At 44.0% G+C, this 22,000-nt stretch overlaps 1 protein-coding gene across 11 annotated transcripts in view; it reads left to right on the top strand.

Moving 5' to 3' along the window:
* Positions 1–22,000, top strand: part of LOC122716083 (tensin-3) — a 148,190-nt gene that overhangs the window by 92,613 nt on the left and 33,577 nt on the right. For 9 of the 11 annotated variants that reach the window (XM_043938818.1, XM_043938817.1, XM_043938816.1 and 6 more), the window contains 4 exons: positions 13,795–13,875; positions 19,567–19,788; positions 20,326–20,489; positions 20,632–20,781. In XM_043938818.1, coding sequence (XP_043794753.1) covers positions 13,795–13,875; positions 19,567–19,788; positions 20,326–20,489; positions 20,632–20,781 — 617 coding nt within the window. Of the gene's footprint in view, positions 1–2,685; positions 3,093–13,794; positions 13,876–18,722; positions 18,861–19,566; positions 19,789–20,325; positions 20,490–20,631; positions 20,782–22,000 lie in introns of those variants that run through there. The other 2 variants (XM_043938825.1, XM_043938826.1) reach the window with 2 other exon arrangements.

The raw sequence follows: 22,000 nt of genomic DNA, 5'->3' as shown, positions 1-22,000 counted from the left end.
TGCACGTTTTACTTGAAACTTTCGATAATTTCTTTTAAAGCATTCGATTTCTTCGCTTCGTCACCTCCGATCGACCGATTTCGACGCAATGAAGGCGCGCAACGCCTCGCCTCTCGAACATCCAAAGATCTGATCGTTCCCATAACTCAGAACGAGCGCGGTCACTCTCAGGATCCGAGCCTTCCCTCCTTTCGTACGACGTCGATGTGCATAAAAGAGATTTAAGGTATCGTAAAATATCATTCGACCGTTTCGAGATTTCAATGGCTGGAGACTCACCTGGAAACCAGCTATCTTGGCGAGCTCGATATCTTCTAATTACGCCGGAGATTCGTCGAGTCGATAAAGAATTCGAATGGACGGGGCGTATAAAATCATTCTTCTTCTTTTCTTTTTTTTCCTCCTCCTCTTTCGATCGACGTCGTTCATCCTCCTCGCGAATATTCTCGTATATTTCGTTTATCGTATTATTTTGCCAATACACGCTGGCACGCGTGGGTGGTGGTTGCGAAACACGAGCGTGAAACTGCGTTTTTTCTTTTTTTTCTTTTTTTCTTTTTTTTGCGTGACTACCGATTATTATTATTACAGGCCGATCCAATTCTATTAATACAACAATGGCGGGGAGAAAATGGGTCGAAAGTGTCGGCCAGTGTGTTATTACCATTTAGTTACCGTTCCCTGTTGTCGAGTGTGATTTTAACCCTTGCCTGCCGGGGTGAAACGTTTAACGCGTAACCGAGGCGAAGTGTGGTTAATTCGATATCGGGCGGTCGGTTAACTGAATTCGAACACGAATCGAGCATTGGTGTCTAATTGGACGAAATGTTGGATAATTGACAATGATTACGACGATAAATTAATCGTATGGATTTCGATGACAGCATATATATGTATATATATATATTTTTATAAATATGTTTTAAACGATCAATTTTATATTTCAGATTTATAAATTTCAATTTTATTGTCCTATAATTCGGTTTCAACGTATAATAACACGTTGTATATATATCTCTCATATCTGAGAGATTGAATTTACGAATTCTCTTCGATCCACGCATTTTTCCATCGATCATTCGATGAAACTAAAACATATATTTGCGAAACATTTGATATCGAATCCGCATCCAAGTTTTTGAACATAGCTTGTCCATAAAAAAATGAAAATTAACGATGCAAAATCGGGGAGGACGGTTAATCGGGCCACCGGTGAAACGACCCACCTGTTCACTCGCCTCGAATAATTAAAGAAGACCATTATATGTGTGTGTGTATATATATATATATAATTAAACGCTCGAAATTAATTTCGCGCCACGAGTTCGAGTGTGTTTCATTGATTATCAAGGATGACTGTTGAAAAGAAAGAAGATTGATGCGACATTTAAAGAGTGAGGAGAGAAGGGAGAGGGGAGGAGGGGGTATAGTTTTCGTGAATTGACGAAGACGCCGTTTATCAATTGCGAGCAATCGGAACACGATCGAGGATCAAGGACACGAGGGGATGACACGACGCGTAGGATCGAATGGATCGAGACAAATGATCCAGGCCCAGGCGAACCGGTTTCGAATCGATAAAAGTGACGAAGAGATGCCTCGAGATTGAATTTGTATCGATAATCGAATTCCTGTGTGTACAAGAACGAATAATCATCGAGAATCCTGTCTCCTCTCTTTTATCGAGCCTTTGCGATAATCTCTCTCTCTCTCTCTCTTTCCCCCTAGCCCGGATTTGCATATCGTCGCAATATAACATGCATCAGAATTGGTTTTTTTTTTTTTATATTTTGACCTTTTCCTCCATGCAAATGGATGGAAATTCCATCGAGGATTTCGTGTATGAGATATTATTCCGGCTGATTTTAAAATTAAAAAAGAGGGATATTACGGTAATTACGATACGGAGTTGGACGTTTAATCTTGATTAGATTCTTTTCTTGACAACGGATTCCGTGTTTTCCAGTTTCTATTTAAAATTTTAAATCGCCAATTTGTGTATCGAAACGAAGATTTTTTTTTTATATAGATTCAAAGAGGGAAACTAATTCTTTACCGGTGCGTGTAGTAGAGGAAAAGGACCATTATATAGCGCTGTGAATATATATAACTATAACTATTGCGAAAGAGTGTGAATAAATCATGAGTATTTATCATCACGAGATTTCCTGTATAGAACGGGATCTGAAATGCATGTTGTTGAACAAAATAGCATTCGAGATACTCGTCTTCGCTCGATAGAGATTCAAAGAAAAATTGAAAAACGTTGAGAGATAAAATAAATGTCTCGAATATCGAATTTTTACAATATCCATTGAAAATTAATTGAAAATTTAGTTCGATCGACGAGCGATGCACCGTCTTTATCGTAATCAAAAATAATTATGGAAAAATCAAATCGAACTCTCGTTCAAAAAGAGGATTCAAATTTTACTTGTACGAAAAAAGAAAATTATATCGCGAATAACTAATTTTTTTAAAGTTTCAACGAGCCTCAAGATTATATTTTTTCTTTCAAGAAGAAGGACGATCTTAGGCGAAAAGACGAGGGAGAAAGAAATGGAGAAACGAAGCGCGGTCTCGGGGCGCCTTGGTCGGGGCATCGCGCAAGCGCGTTCCGTATACTTAAACCTATACGTTCCGTGCGTGATCCGAAAGACACGAGCTCCATTCGAGTTCCGTCGGCTTTTGCCATCGAACGTGCCGCGCGTCCTTTCCTCGCGGTTTCGCTTTTCTGCGTCCGTTCGTATTCGCTTCGCTCTCTTCTCGAAACAAAAAAGGAATAAAAAAATCGTTGGGGCGAGAATCGAACGAAAGTAAAGGAATAAATTAATTCATCGATGACGAACCATGCACTTCCGGTTGAACGTTGAAGATGGCTCGATCGATGATACGATCGAGAGAACGTCGTGATACGAGAGTACGAAGATTCTTCGATTGTTGGAGGAGGGGGTGGCCGGTGGTGAGAGTTCTAGTGTGTTTCGAAAATTGATCGGCAGTCAATTGTTTCGTGGGTGACAGCTGTCAACATGCTGTCCACCGTTCAGTGTCACGGTGACGTGCATCAACGGAACTATCACGTCGCGTATACGGTGAGTCCTTCTCTCTTCTTCTTTTCTTTTTGCGTATCTCGATGGAAATTTCGAAGCCGGCTTGATCGAAGCCGATGATGACAGGCGAACGATAATTAAACGACGGCTCCTCCAATCTGGATGAGCCTATCCGTCCGTGGAATGATGTAAGTGAAACGGATGTAACGTCGTTTCTGAGAAATTCCACTGTCGTGTAACTCTCTCGAAATAGAGATTACTTCGATAAACAAGATGATTATACGAATATCCCTGACATCCGATCGAATCTCGTGAAAGAATGGACAGATTTTCATCGTCGTTCTTTTTTATCCTCTCGAAACAAGAATCTTTTCCGAAACGGTTCATTCGTTGCGTTCTAATGCGTCTTTTCAATACGTCTTTTCTAGGTGTTTCGTCGATCGTTTTTTTGAACCGTACAACGACATAATAGATGGGTTCAACCTGGGGCGACGTATCACGGAGTCAGCTTTTTTTTACGTATGCTGATTCCTAAAAGTGGCGGCCATTCATTCGAATAAAAAGCATTCTAACTACGTTTTACTTTGAAACCTTTATCTACGCTTTTGTATACGAACGGTGTAAACATTACATATACTTGATCATAAAGCCGTTGGGAACCTATCGATTGCTTGTTGACGCGCTCGACTTTAGAAATATTGCGCATATTATATAGAAAGAAACAATAATAAACACAACGGACATCTATGATGTACAGTTGTCCGTTGAAGTTATCGAAATCCGTATCGTCCTTGTTACAATCTCGTCGAGCATTCGATAAATTCCACCGATCCCTCCTCCTCCTCCTCCTTCTCCTTTTCCTTCTCTTTCTTTTCCTCCCAGTATACATTTACGAAAAAAGAAAGAATCTGGTTAATACTATTGTTGTAACGATATTCCATAAAACGCACTTCCTCGCTCGATCCGCGAATACGTATCGAACGCGTATCACGACCTCCCGGCGCCTTACGTCATTTGTCTATTCTCGGTCCGGCTTTATCGTCTCGAACCCCGCGTTTACCCCGGCTGTCGCGGAATTTTCAACCGTCCACGAGTTTCCACGAGGCACGAGGAGAAAAGCCGCGAGAGAGGAGAAAGAGAAATTGTCTGAAAGAGTCTGTCACTAGGAGATTAGATACCATAAACGAGCGTCTCTTTCTCTTTCTCCCACCCTCCCTCCCTCTCTCTCTCTCTTTTTCTACGCGTTTCGCAGTCGCAACGTGTGTCCGTGAAACGTGAGCGCGTATTAAATTATACCGTGCGTCGAATTTCGAGAGAGAGAGAGAGAGAGAGAGACGCGATTTCGAAATTTTGTTTCGTAACTAAAAAAAGGAGAGGGGCGATACAGGTTCCATGAAATAAAAAAAAAAAAAAACAAACGAGGAAAAAGAAAAGTTTCGCCTCGAATCCACTTTTCACGCGAGAGAAGAGGAAATTAGGATACAACTTTCGATCCTCCCTCCCCCCGTGTGTTTCATCCTCCCCTCGTTACAAATTCCAAGTTTCCACCCTTGGAGGTGTTTCGAGGCGATTCGTTTTAAAACTCCTCCCCGCAATTTGTGTCAAACAGTGCATCGCCAACTTCCGATCCCTGGCAAACTTCCTTCGGACTTCCTTCCGGTTCCCTTCCCCTCCCCGCTCTCGCTTGGATTCGTGAAACACTAGTCCCCATCCTTGAAACTTTCCCCTCCCCCATAGTCGGCCGACGTGCAAAAGGAGATGCGACTAACAATTAACTGAAGGAGGGACGTGTCGACGCAAGATAGTTACAAGTTCTCGAACAAATTAAGCGACCAGCGCACTCCCCGTTCCGAGTGGCGCGGAACTCGCCTCTCGGAAACCGTATTACGGAAAGTAAATTATAACTCGCCGCCTGGTTAAATTGAATTATTGAGAGAGACCCGCGTCGCGTTAAACATCCCGCGTAATTTTACGATATAGCGTGCACTGACGTATGTTACAATAAAATGTACGCGTTATTCTCTTCATTGATCGAAACGGGCGAAGAGGAACGAGGGATTTAACGAAAGAGGAGGAGGAGGAGGGTGGGAGAGGTGGTGATCGGTCGTTTCGTCGTCTCGAGTCGCGTGAAACCGCCGCTAGGGAAACGCGAGAATCAGGAAGCGTCGCCGCCGCCGCCGCCACCTTTTCCAAGGCGCGGACGGAAAAAAGCGCGGCGTCGAGTGACTCTTTCGCGGAAGTGCGCGTGTATCATGTGTGTACGGGTGTAACACGAGAACAGGGGGCGTGCGAGATCTCGAAGGACGGAATAACCGTGGAAGTGATCCGTTCACACCCGCTTGGATTGGTTTTTTTGAGGGGCAGAGAGGGGAGGGGTTCGCGTTGTGGAAAACTTCGCCGGGTATAGGACGCTGTTGGTCAATAAAAAATGCTGTTAGCGAGAAAATTTTCGATCGAGACAACATCTTTTTAACAACATCTTTCAAGGAAAAATTCCGTAAATTCCGTAAAAAGTCACGGACAAGATCGTTACATCATCCTCGATAGCGTCCGCGTTAGAGGCCTCTTAATCATGAATGAACGATAAAACGAGCGAAGTTGAATGAAAGAATAAATCTTTCTTCTGTGTTGCGTCCATCGCGAAAAACCACGTGTCCATTTCTATTGCATATCCGAAATACACGTTGACGAAGATTTGGTGGTCTTCTTGGATCCGATCCACGACACACGCTCGAGGAAGAGGAGCTTCGTTTCCGTTCATCGAGGAGGCGCGTGCGAAGATCTGTGTCGGTTTCGTTGGGTCGACGAATTCGCGTAGGAGAATGCGTTTCTCGCGTAGGATAAGGCGCGGGGGCGTTTATTTACGGATACGAAGGACGAGTTGTCGCGGGGCCGCCTAATCGATGGGCCCCCTCGAACGAAAAAGAGGGTACACGGAGGCAGGCCGTGATCCGCGATTTGCCGTGTGCTCGCCTAATGTCGTGGCCGATTACCACGCTGTAACAGACGGAATCGAGGAGAGGCACGGTTGGCGAGAAAACCAGTTTAGCACGTGTATGGTCTTGTTCGAGAGGTACCAGTTGGTTGAGTCCCTCAAGTTCATCGACTTGACGCGACGTATCTGGTTCCCAATGCATGCACGCGATACGTGCAAACTTTATTGCATCCTATTCGCGCGCTCGAAACTTGATTCAATCCGACGAACCAGAGAATCCTACGATCCTTTTTCTCCTCTTCAATACGACCTCGTTTTTCCTTTTTTCTTTCATTCGAAAAGAGAAAGAGAGAGAAAGAGAGAGAGAGAAATTTATCAAGACTCGCCTCTTCTCGTGTCGGCTCGCCGAGCTTCTCTCCACAAAGATACGAGGACATTTACGACGCGCAAAGGAACTTTTCATTGACTTCGATACTCGAGTATTGGCGCATATCAGGAAGTTGATAACGGCGTGTGTTATTCACCGAGGAGAGGAGCTCTTTGCTCGATTTTTTATTCGACGCGTTTATCGTTCGTCGGTCATAATAAAATGGAATTCAACGTACGAACGAAGTTGGAAAATTGTTCTCGTCTCTGAACAGGCATCCGTACATGTATATATATATATATATTAGGCGTGTTCCAGTTGTACGTCGAAGTAGGCGAGCCATGTCGTTTCAACGGATTGTGACAAGCAGCGGCGAGCAATTGCCTATGATCCCGTATACGCGTATATACACACAGCGGTGGTGTGCTCTTGTTTGATCTGTGCGTGCACGCCAGATGCCATATTAATTCGTCTACAATCTAATCCCGGATTTTTTAATCGTTGCCGAAGTACATTTCCGTGCTCGGCTGGCAGCGACGTCGCGAACCACGAATAAACCAGTGTAACGACTGTTGTTGACACAATTGCTGGCGCAAATTTAATAAGTCTTTTTGGTCCTCGTCTTGGTCGAAACATCGCCGTTACTATCGCCAGCGTTGGGTTTCATTTATCGCCGCGCTTTGATTCGAGAACGATTGGAAAGGAGAGCGATTTTTCCCAAGATGACGTCAATCCGTCCGGGGGTATAAATATTAATAATAGTTTAAAAAAAAGAAACGAGGCTTGTTTATCGAGCAGAAAACGTCTCGTACGATCGAGGCCTTGAACTTTGCGATCAGTTACGCTGCGGTAATTGCACGCTTAGAATCTCCGCGTAATAATCCAAGCTGAGCGTCGTTAACCGAAGAGGAAGAGGAAGATTTTTGCGCTTAGTTCTTTAATAAGAAATCGATCGGTTTATTCTCTTCGATCGATCAAAGAGATTGGGTTCGAGTCTTGCTTCTTCGACTCTGAGGCAATAAAAAGTCTGGAGAAGAGTCGCGATCGATAGGAAAATAAATATTGCTCGAGAAATCGAGCCGAATTTAAGAGAAATGTATTTTTCTCGTAAAACCGTCAATTCAATTTAGAACGCGTCGAAGAAAAGAAATTACACGGAATTACCTTCTATGAAAATATACATTTTACGAAATCGTGACTTGATTCGAGAAAATCGAAGAGATCGGAGAGAGAAGATTTGCCGTCCTCCGAAAAGATTATTATTCGAAGCAAATTACGTCGAAACTCGCGAACACGTCATATAGGTCGCGATCCAAGTCCATCCAAGAGCGCAATGCTCGCTTGAGAAGAAACTGGTGGTGGACTGGCGTAATTTTAACGGAGAAACCCCTCTTTATCCCATCTTTTTCGTGGCCACCGCACAAGGAACGCACAACAGAAGGAAATTTCGATAACTGGCGACGGTCCAGGAAACTGGAATCGAAACTGGAATCGCATCGGTCGCATGCATCGACTCGGTTACCTGTGAACTTTCCATTCCCCGCTGTCTGTCCAGTCTTGGACGAGCAATCTAATCTGAAATCTTGGAAATCATTTTATTCGAAACCTCGGCTCGTTTCGCTCTCTCTTCTCTCTCGATTTTTCTGATTTCTCTCTCTCTCTCGCGAGACACGATTTATTCGACACGAATGCGACTCGACCCGATGGACGAGCACAATTAACATTTGTTTCTGCATTAACGAAATGGAAAGTGGAAGAATTAGAGAATTAATTGGAAGGAATGTTCTCGGTGTCCTGCATTAGATTAGTTCAACGAAGAGACCATGGTTCAGAGGTTTTAATAAAACCGAGCGATGCGTATCGCTCGAAACAATTAAAGAGATCGCGTTTCCAAGCAAATTCAGGAATGCGAGCCGAAATACCGTACAATGTTGAGTCCGCTGAAAACTATAGTGACTCGGGTAAACGCATTTCTTGCCTGAGAAAATATCAAGTTTCCATGCGTACGAGTTTATCGTAACGTTGCCTATACTGCCTATGATATAGAAATTGAACCTACACTTTTGTTCTCTCTCTTTCTCTCGCTTCCTCTCTCTCTCTCTCTCTCCTTCTCTTTTTTCAAACGACACACATAAACGACGAATAATAAAGCAATTTGTCACACGTTCATAAATTTCCAAGACGATGATCGTGTCCAGCGTGTAGAGGAGAGCGTGTAGAAGAGGGTAGAAACCGGCTGGTTCACGCGAAGGTTCATGGGTCAGAGATAAAGCGAAGCTTCTTCAGATAAAACGCGTGCTTCTTTCGCGCTCTCTACGATCTCTATCGGGTATTATATTGCGCCTATGTAAGATCGTACGTACGTTCACGTAAAACTCGTCGAGGACGCGCGACGAAGAAAGAAAGAAAGAAAGAAAGAAAGAAAGAAAGAAAGAAAGAAATAAGAAGGAGGAATAAAAGAATTCAATATTGCTTTCTTTGGAGTGTCGCTTCTTTGAATCTTGGCATGCGAGAGAATGGATATTTATAACGATGAACTGGAAGATTATCATTTCCTATGAGATCATAGAAGAGTACACAAGGAGTGGGAAAGAAAAAGATAGAAAAATGTTTGTCGGTTCGCGTAAAAAAAAAAAAAAAAAAAAAAGAAAGAAAAAAAGGCGAGGCGTTGCGTAAATATCGGTCATTAAGCGCGTGCAAGTATTATAAGTCTCGCAAGTATCACACTAGCGGCGCGAAGTTTCCTGTCTCGATCAAGGATGCGATGTTGAAGTCAATTGTTTCCTGTTTGCATTCGTGGCGGGTTTCGAATAACTGTCCTCTTGGACGAATCGGCAACTTGTTTATCAGAATTCTCGTCGTCGGTTTTTCATTTTTTCGATTTCGAGATTTTCGAAGATTTTAATGTCGTTAAGGAATATTTAATCTTGAGATCTTCGGATTTCGAAACTCGAATCGTGTCGAGAAAAATCAACGTCGCGTGATGGTCCTCGAAATAGAAATTTTAATTAGGCCCGGATAAGAGAGATGTCGTGAGATGAATTTCACACGATTCGATAAACCTCGAACGGTTGAATTTAAATATCGCTTGGTCGATTTTCATCGTTCCACAAAGGTTTCGCAATTTATCCATCGATGTAACCGCGACGTGACTCCGATCGTCAATGTTATTTTGACTCTTTCCTCATAGGACGAGTCACGATCGTATCGAAGCGAGCTCCTCGCAGCTGTGCTCTCGTTCGACGTGATTCTCAATCGTAATGCGCGGTTCGTTACAGGGCATAAGTCAATTAAGTCGGTATATTAGCCAATCGGGTCCTTTTCTTTGCCGGAGCAGCTTTGCCTCCTCCGTTGATCATTTCGTTCGTATCTCATCCTGTATCGCGTTTACGTTTCGTTAAATTATTCCAAATCGATATTCCCGCGCGAAATTCTCGAGAATTCTCTTTGGAGAAATTCCACGATTTCGATTCCGTGTGATTTATATATATTTCGCTTAACAAAATTATATTTCAATTTTTTATGAATACTTTCGTTTCTGGAGAGAAGAGATACAACGAATATATTTCTGGGAGTTTTGATTTTTTTTTTTTTTTTATTAATAAGTTGTCTCGTGAAAGGTTCTCTATTCTCCGTTTCATTTAAATGGCACGCATGTAACACGGTGTCACGCGTGACTAAAATTATATTCCATTCGTGGACGTGGCTAATTAACATCGAAGAAGGTTAAACGTCGCCGCTACGTCGAGACGCTCGAATTTAATATGCGAATTTCCTGGCCCGAATTTGCATTTTTTAAAGTTTCATCTGCCTCCAACCCGGCCAACAGAAACCGTTTCCAATTCGAAACTCGAGCCGCCAGCTAAGCAATCCGTCCGCCTCGCGACTTGATTCGTTGTATTACCTATTCCTCGCTGTTAAAAATTCGCTCCTCTATCAACGTTCACGCTTACATCGCTATACTACACAAATCTCGTTCAATTTTACCTTGCAAATCTTCTTTCGGAGAAACTTTACTCAATTTGAAGATCGAGCCGTTCCACTTTATTTATTTTCTTCAAATCAGAAATATTTATCTTCCAATATCTTTTCTCCCCGAATACTTTTCTCTCGCGGAGCAATGAAAAAGCACAGTCCACGGTTAATAATATTTCCTCACAGCGTGTTGCACCGGGTTACAATAATCCAATCTTTTTCTCCCTTTTAATATACGCGCGTATACCCGTATTTCTGAGAATTTAGATGTTAAAATTGGCCGGTTGATTTATCGGTTTTGCTGCACGAGGCTCAGGTCCCGACAGAGGCAAGGCGCATTACCTGGTGGACTTTATAGAATCGTATTGCCACGAGGGAAGATAAAAATCGCTTATATCCAACCCTCCTTCTCGGCTTGGTATTTTCGTGGCTACCACTTAAATTATCGATACCGTGAATCTGAATTACCACGTTTCGCATCTTTATTCACGCCGGCTCGCCGGACAAGGACACGCGTCTATTTATCCAACCATCTAGTCCTGGTAAAACGTGTTCCAACCGCGAAAGCCTATGGGCTAGTTAAAGTGATTTATCGCCCCGTAAAATATATTCCTCTTGTCCGCCGTGTTCGAGCAGAAACAGCCAGTGGCCAATTTAGTTTCAATTCTCGTGCTAAATGTCTTCGAGCGAGTCGTGAAAAATATTCGTCCATTGTTCCTTGGCAAGCGTCGATTCGAATACCTGAAAAATATCGTTTCGTCGGTGTCCAGCCCGAAATGGAAATTTCAATCGTTTTTATTTGTCCACGCTTCGAGCCAGATATATCAATCCTTTCTCGACAAGTTATCTTTATATTTTTCCGACGAAAGCAAAAATATAAAAATCCGGGATTTCAAGTCGAGCTTGTTTAAAATTGATATTCTCGGGTAAGAGCAATCCAAGACACGCCAAGCTATCGATAATTTATCTCGAATAAATTTAAAGTAAATTGGAATCAGTGAAAGTCGGACGATCGATCCTTTTTTCTTATAACTGATCCAATATTAAATTATATAACTTACGTGATATCTCCATTTCTAAAAGCGTACATTTCCTTTTTTTATCCTTTTATTCAATTCTCATACAAAATCGAAAAAACGAACGATAGAAAAGAGAAAAAGAAAGATTTATCTTCTAAAAATTCCTCCCCCAAATGAAACGCTCCTCCAAGGCAATCTCTCGTCTCGTCCCGCGAAAATCGAACTCCCACTCCTTTCGAACCGCCAACTCCTCCTCCAACTCACCCTCTCAAAAATCAAAAACCGCACAACCCTCCGTCCTCCATTAAATTCCGCGAGCTCGTGAAAGCTCGTGGAATCGTGGAAGGAGGCATCGAATTTCACGGGTGTGCGACAACTTGGCCAAGTAATTATATTTACAGGGAGTGGCACTCGACCTACAACCTCGAAACTCAAACCCTTTTTCCCTGTGCCGCGCACCGCGCGGTCCTGTGGAGATCCGCGGCGCAGGACCAGGCCTGCGTGCAAACACGGGACGCTGGTTCTCGTCTCCATGGTTACGTACACCTCCCCCCCGCCCCTGCTGGCTCGGCGGACGTGGCACGGAGCAGGAGATGCAGGCTTTCATCCCTCCGTACGGGCGCAGCGCCGGGGCGGCTCCCGTGCGGCGCAGACGTTCGTGCCGGTTGACCCAGGTCGCGTGATCCTTTCTCTTCCCTTCTCGACAATTTTTTCCGCTTACACACAGATCGAGTGTCGATCGCTGTGTCCGTCTCGAACAAGAAAACGGAAGGCGAGGAAAGATCTGGTTTTGGACGGTGGTTCTCGTCCCGATTCCTCGAAAAATTGCAACTGCGAAATAGAGGAGCGTCGTTCAGCTGAGGGTGGCTCGGTGACCTTGAGCTGGTAGACCTTGAGGCGTGTGAAGAGGCGTGTGAAGTAATTAATAATCGGGAGGGTATCGATTCGACCGTTCATTTTTTTTCATAAATAAATGGGGACGAGATGGATCGATGGATCTTTACGTGCGATCGATGAAGAAAGATCGGTGGATGGAAAATTGGTGTGGTGCCATTGATATTGGATTCGAGAAGAAAGAAGGAGAAGGTCGTGGGTGAAGAGCGTCCGATTAGCACGCGAGAAACGAGTTCCTACGGTGGATAGGAACGTTGTAGATGTTGGTTCGGAAGATGCGATCGTTTCTCCTTTTTCTATCCGGCGAACGGAAGAGGCGCGATAGAAACGCGGCCGACAGGCGCCGAGAGATTAACAGGGGTGATGCTGGTCGATGATTCATAGTTGTTGGCAGAGGTTTCTCGCGGTTTCTCGCGAGGAAACACGGGGAAGAAGACGGCGGAGGAAAAGAAAAGGCGGTGGCCGATGTTGCGGAACTGTTCGTAACGAGCACGCCAGTCAACGGCGTCGACACGTGGCTCGTCTTCGACACTTCTTTCGTTGCAACTCTTCCTCCCACACTTTTCTCCCGCGATCAACGTTTCTTCTTCCATGGTATGAGTAACTATTTTGAAAAGNCACGCCAGTCAACGGCGTCGACACGTGGCTCGTCTTCGACACTTCTTTCGTTGCAACTCTTCCTCCCACACTTTTCTCCCGCGATCAACGTTTCTTCTTCCATGAGTAACTATTTTGAAAAGAGATTGTCGAGTGATCCATCAAAGGGAACACGTTCTACGTCTCCCTATAAATTATATCAAAATGGAATGTATATATATATATATAAGATACCCGAAGATATCGTGCATTAGAGGTTTCTGAATTCGCAATTGCACGGATCCCTTATCCAAACGAGCATGACAAACTCGAACAGTAGCTCGCTGTCGCGCGTCTGGCTACGAGCAAATTGCTGCCGTTGCGGCGACACGAGGCAGGACACTGTGAACAATAACCTCAAGGATGAGACGCCACTGCGGGAGGAGACCGAGACCCTTTTGCACCGTATCGCATTCACGGTTTGGCACACTGCCCTCCATATAGAGAGCGAGGTGCGTGGGTTGCTTCCTCTCCTCGTTCAATCTTGCTGTGCCCATTCTCGAATATTTCTACCAATGAATACACGCAAATAGGAAGGAAAGAAAAATGATAGGAAATTATTCGATTTCGAATGGAAAGAAATTAAATGGACGCACAATGCGTCCCTCTGAAGAGGGATGGCCGGAAATTTGTTTTCACAGAGATTTACGTAGATCGAAGCGAAATGGGAATCGATGATGTTTATTATCAGACGCATCGGCTCGAATTTACGCAACAGCTGTTTTCAGCCATTCGAACAATGGAGATAATTTACGCCCCGGCATTTGTTATCGCGACGGGCAACGCATTTCCTCTCGCGACGCCCTTTAATTCGTTCAGTCGAATACCCGTTTTCGTTTCTCTCTCCCTTCCCTCTTCGTCTCCGCTCGAGGCACAAGCCGAGGATCTCTTTATAATTCATTTCTTTCCGTTTTGCAGCATAATGGGGGTTACGAGGCGCAACCGAAGAATGTTAACACCATCTCGAGAAGCAAGCAGCAGCAGCAGCAACAACAACAGGTAAAGAAAAATAAAATTTCCCTATTTTTTCTTTTTTCCTTTTTCTATCCATAATTCACTCCCCACGTATCCCCACGTACGTTATAACACAAGCTATATTTCGCCGTAAATCATCCCGATAGATGTTTCAAACGAAACGAGAATCGAGAATTTTTGTCTCCCTTCGAAAATTGCTCTCTCCCGTCCCGTCTCATCCGCGCCGGCTCTCATAAATTATTCATCGGAATCTCGGTTACTACCAGCTCCGCTAATGAACCGATTCGAAATTTGCTGCGTTCCGTGGTCGCCTCCCGTTTGTCGCGCGTTAAATTTTCTCGCGGGCGAAGCTCGCCTCGCGCGTACCACCTCCTTTTGCCTTGGAGATGGCAGAGACAAGTGGATGGAAATAAGCGGCCGATCCGCGGCTATATATACGCGGCTTATCGTTCTTACCCGATAAGAAAGGCCGCGATTCGCAAGCCCAGCCCTCTCCAAATATTTAATATTAAAACAAACCGAGCGTGATACGTACACGTACGAGGAAACGTGTGCACACGCTCGACACGTTGGAGGAGCAGAGTCGATTACATCAGCCCCGTGACTTCATTTATTCCGCGGGAAAACACGGCCAGGACCTATTTACATTCGAAACGTTGGCCGTCGTTCCTCGGCTGAACAACCTTCTTCGCGTACACCCGCGATTCGACGATTCGGTTTCGCGTACGATCGCAATATTGAACTTGTCCCCTGCTCGCCTACGGAATTACCCTTCGAGGCGTACATACGTATGAAATCATTTGCATCGCCTCGGTAATCGTTGGGCGATAGATGGGATTTCGACGACTCCGTAAAAAAAGTTTTATTGTTCCGGTTTGCTCGGGACGAAACAGGCTCGAAAATTGAAAAATATCACGTTATTCGAGTTCTAGTCCTCTCGAAATTCATTCTCAATCAATTGGATTATTCACGAGTTTGATTGAATTTTATAGATAGGAAATTTATAAACCGGAGATGTTTGAAAAAATTAAAAACTGTAGGCAACGACAACGGTTTGTAAGAAAAGATATGTATTACTTGTATTTACGTGGAAAAAATTGGCCCCTTAATACTCCAAAAGGCGTGCCCAAAACGCGCAAAACTAAATAGCTCGTTATAATCGCGATTCCCTGATTCTCTTCATGAATACGAGCACAGAGGAGGTTTACAATTTTCCGCTAATTTTATACGCTTATTTTTCTAGTTTTTAAGCGAGGACACTGTGTTATTAGCGATACATATTCGCGATAACTATCTTGGATAGCGCAGCAACTTTAGAAGAAGTTTTAAAGCCGAAGGGAAGGGAATGAAAGAAACGAATGCGAGAAACGGGTCGGGAAATGTTTTACGCTTTATTGGGAGGATTTTTTCCCCCTCCTCCCTCCTTCCTTTCCACTCCTTTTTGAAATCGTAGCAGCGGGTAGGCCGATAGGCAACAGCCAGCCATCTTTTACGCGTTAACGTCTCGACAGGAGAAAATTATTCGGTAAAATGGCGGTAAGCTAGCTCACCGTACGAACGTTCCGCCAAGAGAGAGAGAGAGAGAGAGAGAGAGTATCAACCGATCCTCCGTCGAGATAATCCCAAGTATATTGACGTCGCCCGTATATAAATGCGTAACCCTTGTCCAACTTCGTGCCGCGGCCGTTCTCGCGAAAATATACGTACACGCGTATGTTATATACGCGGAATGTTCGGCGTGATCGGGGAGAATTTCTGACAATTGCTCGTAACTGGTTATTACCGATTGTCGCGACCAATCGTTCCTCAATGGCCAATCGCGGCTAACGGCTTGGAAATTTATTGCAAAATTGCTCTATCGATTTCTCGCGTCGCTCGAATACGCTCGATGTACAGATATATACGGATAGAAAGTTTCTATTTTTTTTTTTTTTTTTTTTTTTTCTTTCAATCGTTTAATATAGTTTTATGTCGAGTCTAAATTCAACTTGATGCTTCGTTTCGAAATTGGTATCGAAATTTCGATTAATTCGACGGGGTAAATTAATTAAATTAATTGGTGGATAAGGGAACGGTTAATTTGCATCGGATAATGAGGGAGGAAATTGATTTGGGGGAGACAATATCAATCAGAATTGAATATTACGTTCTATCTTGTGTTCCGTTTCCTTTCTCTGTTCATCTGAAATTCCGGGATATTTCGTAATTGGAAATGGCCAAATAAATGATAATTAAGAAAACGTCGTAGGTAGGAAAAAGATCGGAAGAATTCGAGTAATTTGAATCTGATCGAGATTTAATAATCTCTCGCGAGAAATAGTGGGAAGAGAACGCCTCGCAATAACAGAGAATTCCGATAAGTTTGGAATTTACCTTTGGCCGGATCTTTAGCGAAACATTCCCGTATCGATCGGATCTCGACGATGTTAACGATGAGGAGTGCACACATCGGGGCGGAAAGAAGTCGATAACGATAAAACCCACTCTCTTTCTCTCTCTCTCTCTCTCGCCACTTTGCTTGCAATTAGAAATTAGCCGGCCGGCAATTACGCGGATTAACGATAATTGACGTTACCGGCACGACGCTCCATTCACGCCCCCGAATAATAATTACTTCCTAGTAATGCCAAGGCCTGTGCACGATTCTATACGTATACACGAGGAGATCCTCCAACGGGCAGAAAAATCTCGTACGTAAACAGAGATCGATTTAAAAAAAAAAAAAAAAAACGATATTCTCGAGGGATCAGGATCACCTTCCTATTATAGGATCTCTAAACCGTTTCCTGGAATGGGAACAAGCTGTTTCGAGTTATCCGCGCGCGTTTGAAGTTATATACCGTAACGTATAACACGATGTTAATACGAGTAAGCAAGGGAGGAGTGAAAAAGCAAAAGTGAAAAATGTCGGTTTCCGCGAAAAATGCTTCTCGCTTTCGCGCTACGTTTGTATCGTGGCGGCCTCTGGTATCGAAGCGAACGAAACACGTGCACGTTTAATTTCCTCGATTTCTTTCCTTTTCGTTTCTCCTAATTAATTCTAATTAATTCGTCAAAATTTAATAATAATAATTTCATCAAGGGAATTAAGAAATTTACCATTTTTTTCCTCCTTTCTTCCTTCTTTTTCCTCTCCCCCCCCCCCATTACTTCGCAATTACAATTCAATAGCTCGAACAATTTGGCCGTGTCGTAATTTCGATCCAATTTCCATTCATCCTCCTCCGGGAAATTTATTCAAATATATTTCCGCCCGTACACGTGGTAAATCGAAAATTTAACGATTCCGCCTCGAGGAAAGGAGAGAGAGAGAGGAGGGGGCATCGAGTAGCCGAGTGGCGAGTCAAAAGAGGCGCGGAAGCGAGCGGATATCGAGCCAAGGCGAAGCGAGAGAAAGAGGAAGGTGCCTAAAAATACGTTTATGGGATCGTAACGCGGCTCGCCGCTTCCCTCTCGCGGATTGCTTCGCCTCGCGCGTTCTGTCGCGGACGATCATAAATCCCTCCCTTCGGCCTCACGTGTGAAATTGCCATTACAGTCTTACCGCAGCTGTCGAGGCTCCTTCGTGCCTCGTCGCCGCGTCCTTCGTGTTTCTCGCGCGTTCGCTTAGGATTCGAAGATCGTGCCGGGAGGGGAGGAGGGGAGGGAGCTCCTCTCGCGTCCACAGATCATGCGAGATCATCCGTCCGATGCTAGATCGAGAATCCGGTATCATCCGGGAGATATTTGTCGGGCGTCACGCGCGAGTAAGTCGATAATATCGTTCGACACGCCGGCCTGATTTTTCATTCGCGGCTCGCGTTTCGCGCGATATCGCGTTACGCTAGGGCGCCGCCTTTTTCTCACTCGCCCCGATGAATTGTGTTCCGCGAGTGAGAGGCGAGGAAAAAAATAAACGTTTCGGAGATAGGAAGTCGCATTTCTTGGATACTTTGAAGAAGGTGTTTTTATCGATTCTTTGACGGTAAGTAATTTCTTAACGATAACGATTTATCGTTGCAAACTTGTTGGAATTTTCTGCGATACGATATTTTTCGCGATTCGAGATAGCGGAGAATTATCGCTATTTTTCTTTTTTTTTTCTTTTTATTTTAATTCAAGAAAACTCGGCAGAGTTTTCGAGGAGGTTAGAATTACAACGTCATTGTAAGATGGGATATATGAGATTTTAATATATCCCGTTGAGATAACGAGAATCAACGTGTCGTTAATATCACTCGAGATCCATATTTAAATTGAAACCCGTGGTATATTTAAATTGAAACTACGTGGATGATTTTTCGGTTTAAAGAAATTGGATCCCGTATATTAAATACTGCCACTTGGAAAATGTATGTGGTTCGTTTCCACGCGTTTTGAACGATTTATCGACGGAGGAAACGAACGATTCACGCCTCGGGAGAACTCGTTCCTCCTCGTCTCCTCGAACTCGAGAATCACTCGTTGAGAAGACAGCTTCGAGCAGACGCGGCGCAATTCGCGGACAAGGAACTTATTCATATTTCTCGGTCGATTTTTCCGCGTCGCCCTTGAAGCGGAGTTAACCATTGGCCGCTTTATCCGTCCCCCCCTCCCTCCCCCCTCTCTCGTCTAATGACTCGAGCATGACTTTGACTGAAGTCACGCTACCTGGGCGAATTCGTTACATCACGCGGTGCACGCGGAGAAGAGAAATGGTTGCACGGTCGGGGACGCGAAGGAAGGAGGGGCGGAGGGGGATGGGTGGAACGTCAGCTGTGCGAGAGGAGAGAGGAGAGGCGGCGGGGCAAAGGCGAAAGACGTCGAATGAATTGAGTGGAATCGAGGGAACGCACAATAGGAGGTAGTCTGTCACCGTGCTGCATCGTGCCGCGTCGTGCTTGCATCCTTCTCGGTCGGCTTCCCGCCAGGATAAAAGCTCCTCGAGCGGCCAAGAGCTTGATGTCGATTCGTTACGAGATTCCCGTAGGGACAACATGCCGGACAACGTGGTCGCGGTCAGGATCGTCTACGCACCCAAATATTCCAAGGTTCTTCATTTTCGAGAGAAAAAGCTTGGAAATTAATTATCGAGACGAGAGATGATCGGTCGTAAAATTGTTGGTTCGTTGGAATTGTTAGCGAATCTTGGGTGGATAAGCGTGATTATGAATTACTCCCTCGAATTATACGTACGATAGGCCTTCCCTCTTTGGGAAAGGAAGGGAACGAGGGAAGAGAAATATCATAGAAAAAAGTAATTTACCAAATTGTTGTCAGAAATTAATCTTGGAATAAAAACGTTATCCTTGAAAAGAAACTCGAAGTGCAGTTTACGGCAAGTTCCTTGGGCCTTGTAAAAGGAGAATCTTGTAAAACTAGGTTGCGTATACTCTAAAATAATTTGTTTTCCCTCCGTTGAAGTAGCTGGTGAACTATTTTCTCGAATCTTTCCTTCCCCAGAATGTTATTGTACAAGAAGAATTTCGTACAATTTGCGGAACCGTATATACACTCGAAACTGCCTTTAAAATAATTTATTTCCCGTAGCAAGAAAGAAACGAGTGGCAACGAAGTAAGAGCGCTTCCCGGAGAACCTTTCTCAGGAGAATTTTGACGAAATCGTTGTTAAATTAGACTCTCTCTCTCTCTCTCTCTCTCTCTCTCTCTCTTTCTATATGTATACATATATCTTATTGAGAAGGTAGACTGGAAAATCCCAGAGGAATTAATTAAGAAAACTCGTACGCGTTTCAGATTCAGACGTCCTCGTCGACGACGACACCCGCGAGGACGCCAGGCGTCGGGGCGGACGCGACGACGACAGGATCCGGGAAAGGCGGTGGCCGTGTGACGGAAGTGATGGAGCTTTGTTACGTCACCGAAAGAATCATCGCGCTCTGGTACAGGGAGGATGCGCAGGGAGTCCTCGAACACGCTACCGCTCTTCTGCGTGGAAAGCACGCTGATAATTATATGGTGAGTAAATGGCGGCGAGATTAATGGGCCGATATAACGTTTTCTTTTTTTTACCAAATAATAACAATACCTATTAAACGGAGGAAACCAGCTTAGGATAATGTTGTCGGTGCTACACCATCTGCTACATCGACTAACGCGCTCTAATTGGCGATATTATTAATTAATAAGCTATCCTCGCTATCCTTGAATATCTTAATAATAACAGAGGTAAGTGACGCTCGATCGATTCCAGGTAAAAGGAATCGACGAGTCTCGACGATACATTTTGAGGAGATTATAAAAATTTTTTCGTCGTTATCTTTCGAATATCTTTATCTCAACCTCTTATATAGAGGACTCTTATCCCTCCTCCTTCTCCAAGCCTGTTAAATTTCACGATATCATCCTATAAACAGGAGTCACTGATCGTTACCGTATCGTCGGTGATATCGAATAATCGTGAAATATCGATTGAATTCGAAAAAATTTTCCAACTTTTCATTTTGGAAAATTTGGACAAAATTTGTTGATAATCTCACCTCTCTCGTTTTGCAGATATTCAATCTTTCGTCGCCGGGTCGTGCAGGGGAGCCAAACACGAGGGAAGCGGGATGGCCTCAGGGTCTGGCGCCCAGTTTGGAAAGATTGTGCGCCCTGTGCAAGGAGCTGGACTCCTGGCTGAACGGGGCTCCGAATCGCGTGGTCGTCCTCCACGCCAGGTGAGTCCTCTCTCTTGGTCATTTCTTTGGCCGAACGGACGGACTGGAGGAGGAGGAGGAGGAGGAGGAGGAGGAGGAGGAGGGAGAAAGTCCGTCGTCGTAGAGGAAGGCGAAGAAAAGCTCATTCCGCGCATCTGTTCAGGGGAAGCAAAGAACGATTGGGTGTGGCAGTGTCCGCTTACATGAACTACAGCAGCATCTGCGGCGGACGTGATCAGGCGTTGGACAGGTTTGCTATGAGGAGATTCCTCGACGACAAGATTGGATCCCTGCAGGTTCCCTCGCATCGAAGGTAATCACCGCGGTGCATGACGTTACTTGCCTGTGTTGACGTTGCCACGATAAAGCAAACTTTATCGCCTCTTAGTCGCGAATAACTGAGATAATGCTCGGTCGAGGCGGCATCGACGGGCGTGGCCGCGTCCAGCAACCACCTTATAGCGAATAGTTGATCGCGTTAAGTCCCTTATTTCGAAGGGAAGCGTTACCTCGAATCCTCTCCTCTTACGTAAAATTATTATGTCACGATTAATGGATGCGCGCCATGCAACAGAGTCAATTGTTCTTGGTAATCGTGAGAATAGGATTTTTCTTTTTTTTTTTTTTTTTTTTTTTTTTAAAAATAGCGTTGAATAACGTGAGAGATTTCGGTTAATTGATTATTGTGAGAGGAGAATAACGTTTTGATAGCGGAGTAATTCGGTTTGTTATCATTTTGAAGCGATCTTTTATTATCGGGCAATTAATAAATTGTAGAGAGACGCGTGAAAATATTTTTTTACACGACTGCGTTTAACTCGTATTTTGCCCGATTCTAATGCGTATTTGATGACTCCGTAAAAAGTGGAAGTTAAAAGCTTTCTATATCATAGCGTCAATAAAACGGCCGTAAAAGTCCCGTAAATTCTATGATAAAATACTCTACTCAAGGCCGATATAATTCTCGAATGTAGTCACACTTGTACCAGCTAACAGATATATCTGGCTCATCCTTTTAATCCATTGATCGAATAGATACGAGATTTGTTTCGTAAGGTGTTACCAGGTTTCCTCTCTACTTTAACGATTCTAAAACTTTCACGAATTGAATTTAGTCCCGCGCGTTAATGGTCGACGAAATTTTTTTTAAATTCAATTAATCTTCAGAAAAATAATTTCAAAAATTATCGCACGCGATCCCCGGATGAATATTACACGAAAGCTGAAAAAGTGGTAGAAGGTGACATCTAGCGAAAACCTACTGAATTTTACGAAAACTCCAATAACTCTAGTAACGATTCTAAAACTGCACGGAAATATAACTCACTTCAGAGGCTGAATGACCTCGTTTCCTTCTATTTTATATATATATAAAATAAAAGGAAAAATATATATATTCCCTTACTTTACAATCTCTCCTCCTTTAATCCCAAAATTCGAGCTTCAATTGCAACAATGATCATCTTATCGAAATTCCACTCTCACGGATATTTCTTTTAAATATTCTCACGTACGATGTAATAATTCCATCC

This window comes from Apis laboriosa, unplaced genomic scaffold (genome assembly GCF_014066325.1).
Source record: "Apis laboriosa isolate Shangri-la unplaced genomic scaffold, ASM1406632v1 scaffold42_cov153, whole genome shotgun sequence".
Taxonomy (NCBI): Eukaryota; Metazoa; Arthropoda; class Insecta; order Hymenoptera; family Apidae; genus Apis; species Apis laboriosa.
The sequence above is the reverse complement of the archived record's forward strand: the minus strand, read 5'-3'. Positions and strand labels throughout refer to the sequence as shown.